At 50.4% G+C, this 12,072-nt stretch overlaps 1 protein-coding gene across 1 annotated transcript; it reads right to left on the bottom strand.

Moving 5' to 3' along the window:
- Window positions 1-2,885: 2,885 nt before the first annotated feature.
- On the bottom strand, window positions 2,886-11,840 carry LOC138753012 (uncharacterized). The gene is made up of 5 exons (XM_069915606.1): window positions 11,510-11,840; window positions 10,852-11,237; window positions 8,931-8,982; window positions 7,841-7,906; window positions 2,886-4,596 (listed from the first exon to the last, which is right to left on the bottom strand). Exons 1-5 carry the CDS (start codon window positions 11,838-11,840, stop codon window positions 4,184-4,186), a joined length of 1,248 nt encoding a protein of 415 aa, XP_069771707.1. The 3' UTR covers window positions 2,886-4,183.
- Window positions 11,841-12,072: the final 232 nt, after the last annotated feature.

The following is a 12,072-nucleotide window of genomic DNA, read 5'->3' as shown; positions in this document are numbered from 1 at the left end:
GTACTGCTGAACGATGGTGGGCAGTTACCAGAGGGGGTTTTCCAGTCCATCTGGCGATCCAAGATGGGCATGATCCAAAGGGAGGTATCATGTCCAAGTTGCCAGACAGTGGGGGGGGAAGGGCATACCCAACGTGACGCTTATCCTGATGACCATCTTCATGTGTGATGCTACGCGGGGAGCCAAAGCACGAGGGCGCCGAGTGCCGCTACGTGCTGAGTTCCCACCTGACCCAGGTGCTGCGAAGGATGGGCCTGGCCCCATTTTCCGTGAAACAGCCCAGTCAACTGGACTCTGCCACACCACCTACCCTGCGTGGAAAGGTTCTTCCAAACCAACACATTTGACCACAAGGCCATCAGGCACGGAATGTCCTGCAGAACCTGAGAGATGAGGATCCGATGGATCTAGATGGGGTGGTCCCCTGAGCAGACCTGTCCAGGTCACCTGGTGGAAGGCCTCCTCGCCAGAGCTCACAAACAAGCAAGAGGACTCGGCCTGGCAGGCTATCCCAGTCAGATCCTTCCTGTACAACCGGAACATCACTCTCCGCACACGTTGTCCTCGGGACGGCCACTCTGGAGAGGAGACAGTCGCCCACCTCTTTGCTGAATGCAGATTCCCAAAGAGGGTGTGGGGACAGAAGGAGAGGTCCTTGTCACAGTTCATCCCCAGTGGCAGCGTGACAGAGGGCTCTCTGATCTACGGGCTTTCCCAGGGGCGCTCACTGTGTCCAACATCCAGAACTGCTTGAAGACCATTAACACACTTCGGTCTGCCGGGAACTCGGTCTTTCAGCGCACGGCGATGGCAGTGAGGGGGACGCCACTGACGGGCACATTCCAGGCTGCGGGAGCATGTGCTGCAGGGCTCTGTGGGGGAAGGACCATAGACTAGAGTCCCTCCCATTACCGGGGCGCTGAGGGGCTGAGACTGAGGGGAAGTCTCTCAAACAAGATGGGGGGGGGGGGGGAGAAGTGACAAGGTGACCCAGCGATGTTAACAGTGTAAAGAGAGAGTCCGCGTTCCAATGTACAGTGATGGGAAAGTATTTGAAAGACTTTGAACAGTTTTCTTTTTTTATAAAGGATTTATCATAAATAAAGTCTATTTTTGTAAAAAAACTGAACTGAATTTACATCTCACACTGGCGTGCAATTTGAACTAATATCTCTGGAGTTACAGCACAGGGCATGGAGAATTTATTTGTATTACCAACCTCGAACCTCCACTATCCCCTCACACTGATCCCCTTACCTCAGACTGCCCCTGAACTGATCACCTGCCTCCAATCTTCTATGATCTCTCTGATTAATAAGTTTACAGGTTCAAAGTTCAGATTTATTGCCCGAATACATACATGACATACTGCCCTGAGATTCTTTATCCTGCATGCAAGGCAGGATTACAACTAATTAGGAGTGAAAAAACAAGACTGTACTTAAAGTACACATGTAAACAAATAAAAAACTGCAAACAAACTGACTGAGAAAGGAAAATCAATTCAGTGCACAGGTCAGAGGCCTTAAATGAGTCCCTGATTGAGTTTGTCGTTGAGGAGTCCAATGGTGGAGGGATTCCTGAACCCAGTGGGTGTGAGTCTTGTGGCCCCTGCACCTCTTTCCTGATGGCAGCAGCGAGAACAGAGCATGCGGTGGGGTGGTGCGGGTCCTCGGTGATCGCTGCTACCCTCGAATGGTAGTGTTCCCCGTAGGTGCTCTCGATGTTGGGGATGGTTTTGCCATTGATGTCCTGGTACCTTTCACAGGGATTTACGCTCAGGGGTATTGGCGCTTCCCCCCCCCCCCCACTGTACCAGATCGTGATGCAGCTGGTCAGCACACTTTCCACTGCCCCTCCGTCGAAATTTGCTAGGGTTTCCGATGTCATAGCGAACCTCCGCAAACTCCTGAGGAAGTAGAGGCGCTGAATTGATTTCTTCACAATGCTGTTGGGGTGTTGGATCAAGGTCAAATCCTCCTCGTGACTCTCAAGAAATGTGCTCACCCTCTTCACCTCTGATCCCCTACTAATCACAGGATCGTACAGCTCTGGCTTTCCCTTCCTGACGTCAACAATCAGCTCCTTAGTTGTGGTGACATTAGGGCCTCTTCAAACCACTGTGTAAAATGGGGATAACTGGGTAATTTTCCCAATTACGCGGCAGTTCGAAAGGGTCTGATCCGGTCAACCCCGTCAGATTCAAACTGGGTCCCTGATCTACCTCAGAGGTCATCAGGGAACCCAGTTAAACTTATCGAGGTTGCATCCAGGGCCGATTTGAACAGGAAAATGGCCAACCTACTTATTCCGGTGACGTCAGCGCTTGTGTGCGTGAGCAGGCAGCCAGTATCCAGTAAGGGCGTGTCGCATCATTGCGGGGGTGGGATCCCCCCTTAAATCGCCGACGATGGGTCCACTCCCCCCCCACCGCAATTTAAAAGGGGCTTCCAGCACCTTTGCCCCAGTAATCGCGCCTGGGTCCCAGGAGGGCAACCCAGGCGCTGCAGTTTAAAAAGGACTATTCTTGTCAGTGCACCGCTCAGCCAAGCTTTCCCGATCTCCCTCTTGTCCCCTACAACCCTCGGCCGTGGTATTGGCGACAAATTTGTGGACGGTGTTACTATCGCAGCAAGCAACATCGTTGAGTGGAGCAAGGGGCCCTGTGGTGGAGAGGTTCCTACCAATTTTCATTGAGTGTGGTGGGTGCCCAGGATGCCTTGGGAGGGGGGTACTGGCCGAGGCTGGTACAAAAAGGACATTTAGAAGTCTCTAAGTTGTGGATAGAGGGTTGTCAGATAGGGAAGTGGGTTTGTATAGGTTGGCACAACCTGTCCTGTGCTGGAATGAGTCATGATTAATGGAAAGCAAATGAACAGAAAGAATTTCACTCTCAAAATGCATTTATTAAAATAATTGGCAGTGAATGACAATATAAATAAAAATAAATAATATATAGATACAATACTTAATAAAAACATTTAGATAATAACTTAAATCGATCATAAACATCGAGACATTTGACTTTGAGTGACATCTTTAGAACAGATGTGATATTTTTAAATGTTCCTGTATTCTCACAAGTATCTCACCATGCTCTGATTAAAAATTCTCTCTGATGTGCAATTATCTTCTTTTGGGGAATATTGGCTCTACCATTTGATGCATGGAGAGCGATATGTCTCTGCTGGAACGGCCGAAAGCATTCCCAACATCCTGTCTTCGGGCCAGTGGCCCGGCCACAATTATTAATCGCTGTGTGGGCTGGACTGACCCTTTTACAAATTTTAAAGCTGGGTCTTCCACAGCAAATGACCAGTCAAATTGGAGGAATGTGGATGGAAACCACGTTGGGAGTTTCATCTGCCGGGAAGTCAGGAGGCTCCGATAGCTCAGCTGGTCTTCTGAGCCCGGGGTCGCAAGTTCGTTTCTCACTGGGACCTCGTTTTCTAAGTGGCAACTCGGTCTTGCATTCAAAGCATGACCAGAGCCTTTGCTAATACTTTACCGATGAGTGCCCCTGTGAGGATCGAACATCGATATACTCCAAAGCTTGGGCTAGACCCTTCAAGGATCGATAGGTGGTTTCACAAGCTATACAGTCTGAATATCAGATACTTCACTTGTTAGTTTTGATGACATTCTCCCTTAGGGATACCTGCTTCAAGTAGATCCATAAATTAAATATAAATATTAGGAGTGATTCCTTTGATGGGAATATTAGCATGTTCCAAGTATGATGATATTACAGTTGTGTTACAATATGAACTCCAATATCACTGGGCAGATCGGTCAGCGATTGCGATAAGCAGCCACGTGAGGCCATTCAGGCCTGGCTCCGCTTTCTGCTGGGCCACCGCACTGCCGTTGCCAGAGCGCGCCTCCAGGGCAAAGACACCAACACCCTTGGCAGCTCCAGGTCCTAGACCCGGAGGGAGATCCAGGCCATTTGAGGTTAACTTGGCAAGTTTTGGGGGTGGGGGGGGTGGAAAAGGAGCACCCTGCACTCCCTGCCAGTGCAAATTCAGAGAGACTTGAAGACCGCCCCAACCCTTGATACGGTAAACATTTGCTGGTACTTTGGAAGAGTGACCCTAAATATGTCATGTGCCCCATAGAATAAATGTGTCGCATCCAGTACTTATTGGATTCCAGTCTGAAAATCCCGATCCGTCAACATTCCTCACAAGGCAAATATTCCGAAGAAGGTTTTCCCCATGGTACTGTCCACATACTGCACCACCCTCTCACTGACCCTGGAGAAGATTTGGTCTCCCTCATGAAACTGGAAGATGGCCCCCTGGTAGGAGCTCTTGTACCAGTGCTGTGGGTGGCGCCCATAGTGGCAGACGGACTTAATGGCTTTCAGGAGCAGGGCATCCTCCTCGTAACTCTCCGTGTGCAAAGAGATGTTGTGGCTCAGGTAGATGGTCTTGTCCTGACAGCCTTTGTGATAGAAAACCACCTGGGTGTAAACAAAGTATTGCCCGGGGGTCTTGATGACCAGTCCGTTGTCTGCAAACTCAACTCCCTCCACGAAGGCGGAGTCCACATTGTCCTGCCAGACCACTTCCTTTCCTTTGACAGTGGGTGAAGCTGTGGATGAGAGAGACCGATCAATGTTGAGCACTCAATGAAAGCAGATTACATACAAATAGATGCACATTGAAATGCCGGAAGAACTCCGCCGGTCTCGCAGCCTCCATAGATGGTAAAGATATATTACCGATGTTTCGGGATACATATCAGATACCTTGAAGAAGGGCTCGGTGATATATCTTTGCCTCCTATCAATGTAGCGAAGCCTGCGGAGTTCCTTGAGCATTCCACAATCACAGACTTCTATATTACATTCCATCATTCAAAGCCTGTTGTGACCCTATCTCTAGGCACAGGCAGGAGCAGAATGCAGAGCGTCCCATCTGGCGCAGTGTGGTACGGTAGTTGAAAAGCATCAGCTCGAAGGTCAGTTCGGAGGGTGATTAAAACTGCTGAGAAAATCTCTCCCTTCCCTCTGTCGACTACACCTACAGGGAGCAGTGGCTAAAGAATCATCGAGCACCCTTACCGTCCAGTATTGTTGAGACACTACCTTCAAGGAAGAGCGTAAAGACCAGGACTGCCAAGCTGGGAAGCAGTTTCTTCCTGCAGGCAGTGAGACTGTTGAACTATCCCAGAAACCCCCACATTTTTGGATAGGTTTAGATCTACAGCACGTGCCACCCAATTAACCTGTGACCCCGGTATGTTTTGAATGTTGGGAGGAGACCAGAGTGCCTGGAGGAAAGCCCACGCGGACGCAGGAAGAACGTACAAATTCCCTTACAGACAGCGCGAGTGTCTGCGCGCGTGAGCGTGCACCGTGGTGCGGAGAAACATGGTTTCCTCTAATGGTGTATGTACAATCACAAGCTTACAAGATATAGGAGCAGAAGTCGGCCCGTCCAGTTGTCTCTGCCATTCTAATCAGGATTTGATCCATCCACCCACTACCCAGCTTTCCCCTTATGACCTTTGATGGGGCGTCACGGTTAGCGTGATGCATTTACAGGGCCAGCAATCGGGACCGGGGTTCAAATCCAGCGCAGACTGTAAGGAGTTTGTACGTTCTCTCCCCCTCCCCCCGTGTCTTTGCGGGTTTTCTCCCAGGGGCTCTACGTTCCTCCCACTGTTCAAAACATACCGGGGGTTGTAGGTTAATTGGGTATAAATTGGGCAGCACGAGCTGGTGGACAGAAATGGCCCGTTACCGTGCTGTACGTCTAAATTTTAAAAATTTTAATTTAATCAAATACCTGTCAATCTCTGCCTTTAATACACCCAATGTCCTCACTTCCACAGCAGCAAGTTCCACAGACTCATGACCCTCTGACTGAAGAAATTCTCCGCATCTGTTTTAAATTTATGCCCTTTATCCTGAAGTTGTGCCCTCTTGTCCTAGACTCCTCCCCACCCCCCTGACCGTGGGAAACTCTGTCCAGGCCTTTCAGCATTCAAAAGGCCACAATGAAATGTTTCCCCCCACCCTCCCCCCCCCCCCCCATCGTTCTGTAGCCCAACATATAGCCCAAGATCTCATGTAGACAGGGTGAAGGAGGCTTTTGGTATGCTGGCCTTGATAAATCAAAATACAGAATACAAGAGCTGGGAGGTGATGTTGAGACTGTTTAAGGCTTTGGTGAGGCCAAGTTTAGAATACTGTGTGCATTTCTGGTCTCCAAATTATAGGAAGGATATCAATAAGGTAGAGCAGGTGCAGATAAGATTTACTAAAACATTCCCTGGATTGCAGTATCTAGAATATGGAGAAAGATTGAGTAGATTGGGTCTATTCATTGGAGCGTAGAAGGTTGAGGGGGGATTTGATAGAGGTATATAAAATTATGAGGGGAATAGACAGAGTAGATATGAATAGACTCTTTCCCTTGAGGGTAGAGTCTCCACTCCATCCTCAACATTCATTGGAGAGACTTCATCTCCAACATCGAAGTATTCGAGATGGCAGAGGCCGACAGCATCGAATCCACGCTGCTGAAGATCCAACTGCACGTCTCCAGAATGGAGGACCATCGCCTTCCCAAGATCGTGTTATATGGCGAGCTCTCCACTGGCCACCAAGACAGAGGTGCACCAAAGAAGAGGAACAAGGACTGCCTAAAGAAATCTCTTGGTGCCTGCCACATTGACCACCGCCAGTGGGCTGATATCGCCTCAAACCGTGCATCTTGGTGCCTCACAGTTCGGCGGGAAGCAACCTCCTTTGAAGACCGCAGAGCCCACCTCACTGTCAAAAGACAAAAGAGGAAAAGCCCAACACCCAACCCCAACCAACCAATTTTTCCCTTGCAACCGCTGCAACCGTGTCTGCCTGTCCTGCATCGGACTTGTCAGCCACAAATGAGCCTGCAGCTGATGTGGACATTACCCCTCCATAAATCTTCGTCCGCGAAGCCAAGCCAAAGAGAAGATAGGAGATTGGAATGAGAGGTCATGAGTTAAAGGTTGGGGGAAAAACTTTAGAAGTGTCATGAGAGGGGAAACTTCTTCACTCGGAGAGCGGTGGCTGAGTGGAATGACCTGCCGGAAGAGGTGGTCGCAGCTGGGTCAATTCTGTCGATTAAGAGAAGGTTGGATATGAGGGGATTGGAGGGTTATGGGTAGGAATTGGGTAGGTGGGACTAGAGGAGTTCACTTAAATCATTGCGGACTAGAGGGGCCGAGATGGCCTGTTTCTGTACTAAATTGTTATATGGTCATAAGATCCGACGATTGTTCCTCACATGCCAACCCTGGGGTCATTCTAGCTAATCTCTGAAACCTCTCCAACACCAGCACGTCTTTTGTCAAATAAAGTGCCTCAAATTGTACACAGGCAACCTCCTGATATTCGCAGACGGGAATAGAAGGATTCCAGAGCAGGGGGGGCAATGGAGAATTGTATTTCCAATCACACCTCATCCAGGACTGGATGCATATGTGAGTCGCCCTCCGAAGGGGCATTATAATATCCTGGAGTGTTGGAGGTATTGAAGAAGGTGAGATTACCCTGTGATGGAATGATGGATGGCGCAGGGTCGTGGACTGCAGCTGCCACTGGCACTCCCAAGGGTGGGCATTTCAGCGCAGTGTTGGGGGACCTGGTTCCAGGGTCTGTTCTGTCACTCCCAGCTCGCGTTCTTCATGGTGAAGGGGGAGGGAATGGAGCATGACAAGAACACGAGTTGCCCCATCCTGCCCACAATGGGATCGCCAGTTCTACCCCCCCCGCATTGTCCCATACTTTGTTTTCCAATCGCTTCAGGGCGTGGAGTGGTCGGCAGTGCTGGTGACAATCTCTTACCAATGAGGTGAGCTGCTGTTTTCCCTCTCGCGTCGTCCCCCACCTGCTTCATGAATCGAGACAAACCTGGAGACGGAAAGTCTTCATCAGCCCGGAATGAAAGCCCACTCAACACGAGGAGGAAGGTTGTGGGCTGGGGACTGGGAATGAGAGAGGGAAGAAGCTGAAGAGAAATGGGTGAAAATGAGGGGCAGAGAGCGAGGGGGGGGGGAAGTAGTAGAAATTGAGAAAAAGATTGAAAGATAGAATAACAGGGAAAGAATAAGCAAGAATAGAAAAAGAATATGAGAAAGATGAATAAATGGAGCAGGAGAGGATTGTTGGTGGTAAGAGACAAAGGCTGATAGGGTTACAGGACAAGGAAATCAATGGGGTTAGTCAGATCGGTAGGTAGGTAGATAGATCAATAGATAGATAGATAGGTCGGTAGATTGATAGGTCGATAGATTGATAGGTAGATCGATAGGTCGGTCAAGCAATAGGTAGATAGCTAGATAGATAAGTAAATTGATAGATCGGTCGATCGATCAGTAGATAGAACATAGATAGTTTATAGAGAAAGGTGTAGAGATAGAGGTATATAGATAATTAGATATATAGATACTGTAGATAGATTGATAGAGAGATAGAGATAGTTTGAGATAGAAAGATAGATGGTGAGACATAGGAACATAGGAAGTAAGAACAGGAGTAGGCCAAAAATGGCCCATCGAGCCTGCTCCGCCATTCAATACGATCATGGCTGATCTAATTTATGACCCAACTCCACCTACCTGCCTTCTCCCCATATCCCCCAATTCCTCTATCATGTAAAAGACAGGCATATAGAGACAGTTTAGACAGAGAGAGAGTGTGTGTGAGTATTGCTGCTGACAAATTGTTGAGAGGCTTCAGCAAAAGCAAATCTCAACAACCCCCTCACCTCTCTCTCTCCACCACCCCCACCCCCCCACCAGCCAACAACTCCCCAACCATTGCTGCTGCCCTTGCTCCGGATTCCAATAGCTTGGATCCCTCATGTCCCCACACAGATGTGAAAGGTGGGGAGGAATGACGGAGGCTTGCCAGTGACAGGCAGGAGATTACTCACTGTGGTGTGTTGCGCTCGTGTCTAAATCCCGTATCTGCGAATCGCCCGTCTCCTGCAACAATGACAAGGGTGGAGGGAGTGAGAAGGTGCCTGCCACCACAATTCCAGCCCGGAATGACAATCAGTGAGGTGAAACGCAGAAGTCTGCAGACGATGTGACTGTGGTGAAAGCACACAGTAAATACTGGAGGAACTCCGCCCGTCTCACAGGGACCACAGGAGGCAAAGATATATTGCCGACATTTCGGGCCTGAGCCCTTCTTCAAGCTATGAGCAAAAAAAAGCAGGCAGACATCGGAATTAAAGACTAGGGGAGAGAAAGAGCGATGAATGGGAGGAGTACAGACCAACAGACAAAAGGTCTTAAATGGATAAGAGGAGATGCAAGATTTGATTTCGGCTCTTTGAAAGGAGGCAGAGGGAAAAGGGGAGAGACAGATCTAGAGGAAAAGAGGCAGGTGAATGAAAAGGGGGCGGGGGGGTTTAATCGGAAACCGGAGAAAGCAGCGTCAATGTCGTGCAGTTGGAGGGTGCCCAGATGGAGGATAAGGTGTCCCTCCTCCAATTTTGTGACTCCAAACAGTCCTTCCAAGTGAAGCAACGCCTAGTGAATCTTACAGGGGTAGGCCTGCCGCCCCCAGTGCTCCTGTGGCAGTCTCCACGACGTCGGAGAGGCTGGCTGCAGGCCGGGAGACTGCTCCGTCGACTGCCTGGGCTCTGTCCGCCGCATTAGAGGTGGTGGACGAAGCGGCCTCCCAGTCTGCGGCTGGCCTCTCCGGCGTCGAGGAGACTGCAATGGGAGTACTAGGTGCAATAGGCCTATCCCACACTGACACCATCCACGGGTCTCGCGCGCTGCCAGACAAAGAACCTTCCCCCACCTCCCCGCAAATTGGAGGAGCAATGCCTCCAATCGGATGCCGTTAACGTCGACTTCTGTTTCAGTTCGACCCCCGTCTGGTTTCCTCCAAGGGATTGCTTAAGGTGGGACATGAGTGGTGGGAAGGGAAGGCTGAGACCCAATCGTTACTGAAATACTTTGCCGGAGAAAAATTGTGATTGGCCCATTTCCCCTCTGCACATCACGAGTCAATGAGGGGCAACTCAAACAGTGGTTTTCTGACTTCTCTTCCCACCCACATCCCACCTTAAGCAACCCCTTACCGAGCACCTAGGGATTAATTTAAAGTGGGATGTGAGTGGAAAGAAAAAGGTTGAAAAGCATTGTTTTAATCACCCCTCATTGACTTGTTATGTGCAGGGTTTCAGAACTCCAAAGGAAATGGGCCAATGAGAATTTTCCTCCAGCAAATTATTTCAGGAACAATTGGGTCTAGAGCAGTGATTCTCAACCTTCCCCCTCACATCCCACTTTAAGCAATCCCTTACTAATCATAGAGCACCAACAGCCTAGGGATTGCTTAAGGTGGGATATGGGTGGAAAGAAAAAGTTGGAAAACTCCTGTTTTTAATCACCCCCTCATTGACTCGTTATGTGCACACGTTCAGAGCTCCAAAGGGGATGACAAGCAAAGTATTGCAGTAACTATTGGGTGGAGAGCAGTGATTCTCAACCTTCCCTTCCCCACTCCCATCCCATCTTAAGCAAACCCTTACTAATCACAGAGCACTGATGGCCTAGGGATTGCTTAAAGTGAGATGGGAGTGGAAAGAAAACCACTGCCCTCTCCCTTCTTTCAGAGCCAAAATCACGGAGCCTTCCCTCTCATGTTGGACTGGACCTCTCCCTCCCACCTCAATCTCTAGAGACGCCTGCCAGTTTTTTTTTTGCTTATTTCTTGAGGAAGGGTTCAAAGGTAGAAAGGACCACATGTTGACCTCCTCTGGGGCGCTGGGTTTGCTCCGGCAAGTACCAGCGGGAGGGCTTCTCGTTTCCCGCTGCGCCGAGCCGCGAACCTACCTGCCACTGGCTCAGAAGCAGGAAGCAGATGAGTGCGGTCAACCCGAGGACGGACAGCACCCAGAGGGTCGGCCAGAAGCAATCCCTCCTCCTGGCTTCTCGCTCCCGGATTAAGACCCAGGTCCCCGCCTCGGGATCCGCATTTCGCTCCGCCTGCATTATGATGCCCACCTTGAACTTGCCTCTATCTCGTTGTGATGCCAAGCAGTCGTTATATAAAGGCCGGGAGGAGGAGTCCGCCCGCCCACACGCCCCTGACGTAACGCCTTGGGAAACTACCCGGTGGAACTCCCACTGGAAAAAGAATCGGCGACCGCGGGCGGGAGGCGCCTTTTTACGGAAAGAAGGGCTGGCGAGGTGGAGTTCGCAGGAAACGCAGCGTTTGCCTGGACCCTCCAGATATCCGCAAAAAAGAAAAGCGGCGGTATAAATGTTTGCGGGGCTAAAAAAAAGGGTGCTGGAAACTAGAAATCCCCCCCCGCCAAAAAAACAAAGGTGTCTCTTATTCCCTCTCCCATCCATGTACCTGCCCAAGTAGTTCTTCACTGTTAAAATTGAGCCTGTATTCACCTCTTCAGCTCCTTCCACACACCCCCCATCTCTGTCTGAGGAAGCCCCCCACCTTTCACCCATGTCCTCCGGTTCGCGTCCCACCCACCCTCCGCTGGCATTCGCCCTCTCTCTCTCGGAGAGCCGCAGGTCAGCAGGAGGGACGGGGTGCACTGCCGGTGGTCGGAGGTGGCCCCATTTCTGGGGGGTGGGGGGCGTCGCAGGTGCCGGAGGCGACGGGCCGCTGGCTCAACGGCGGCTGCCGGCTGGTTTGGGGTGGCGTGGTGGGCGCGGCACTGCAGTGGCGCCGGCGGCCCGGGGTTCCAATCCGGCACTGTCCATAAGGAGTTTGGACGCTCTTCCCCGGGTTTCGCGTGGGTGTCTTCCCACCGTTCAACAACATACGTGGGTTGCAGGTAAATTGGGTGGCACGGGCTCATGGGCAACAGTGTCTCGTTGGGAAGGGTATTAGGTTCGGTGGGTTTGCAGAGAGACGGGTCTGGACGCAAGTGTTATAATCACATGTAACTTTAGTTAACACTCGGGAGGCAAACGGGGGAGGATGTTAAATGGGACTCGATCACTATTTCACTTAAGCAACCATATAGACATTCACCTCGGACTGAGGTTTGGCTCCAACAATAGTGAATTATACTTGACACACTCACACAC

This window comes from Narcine bancroftii, chromosome 2, assembly GCF_036971445.1.
Source record: "Narcine bancroftii isolate sNarBan1 chromosome 2, sNarBan1.hap1, whole genome shotgun sequence".
NCBI lineage: Eukaryota > Metazoa > Chordata > Chondrichthyes > Torpediniformes > Narcinidae > Narcine > Narcine bancroftii.
The sequence above is the reverse complement of the archived record's forward strand: the minus strand, read 5'-3'. Positions and strand labels throughout refer to the sequence as shown.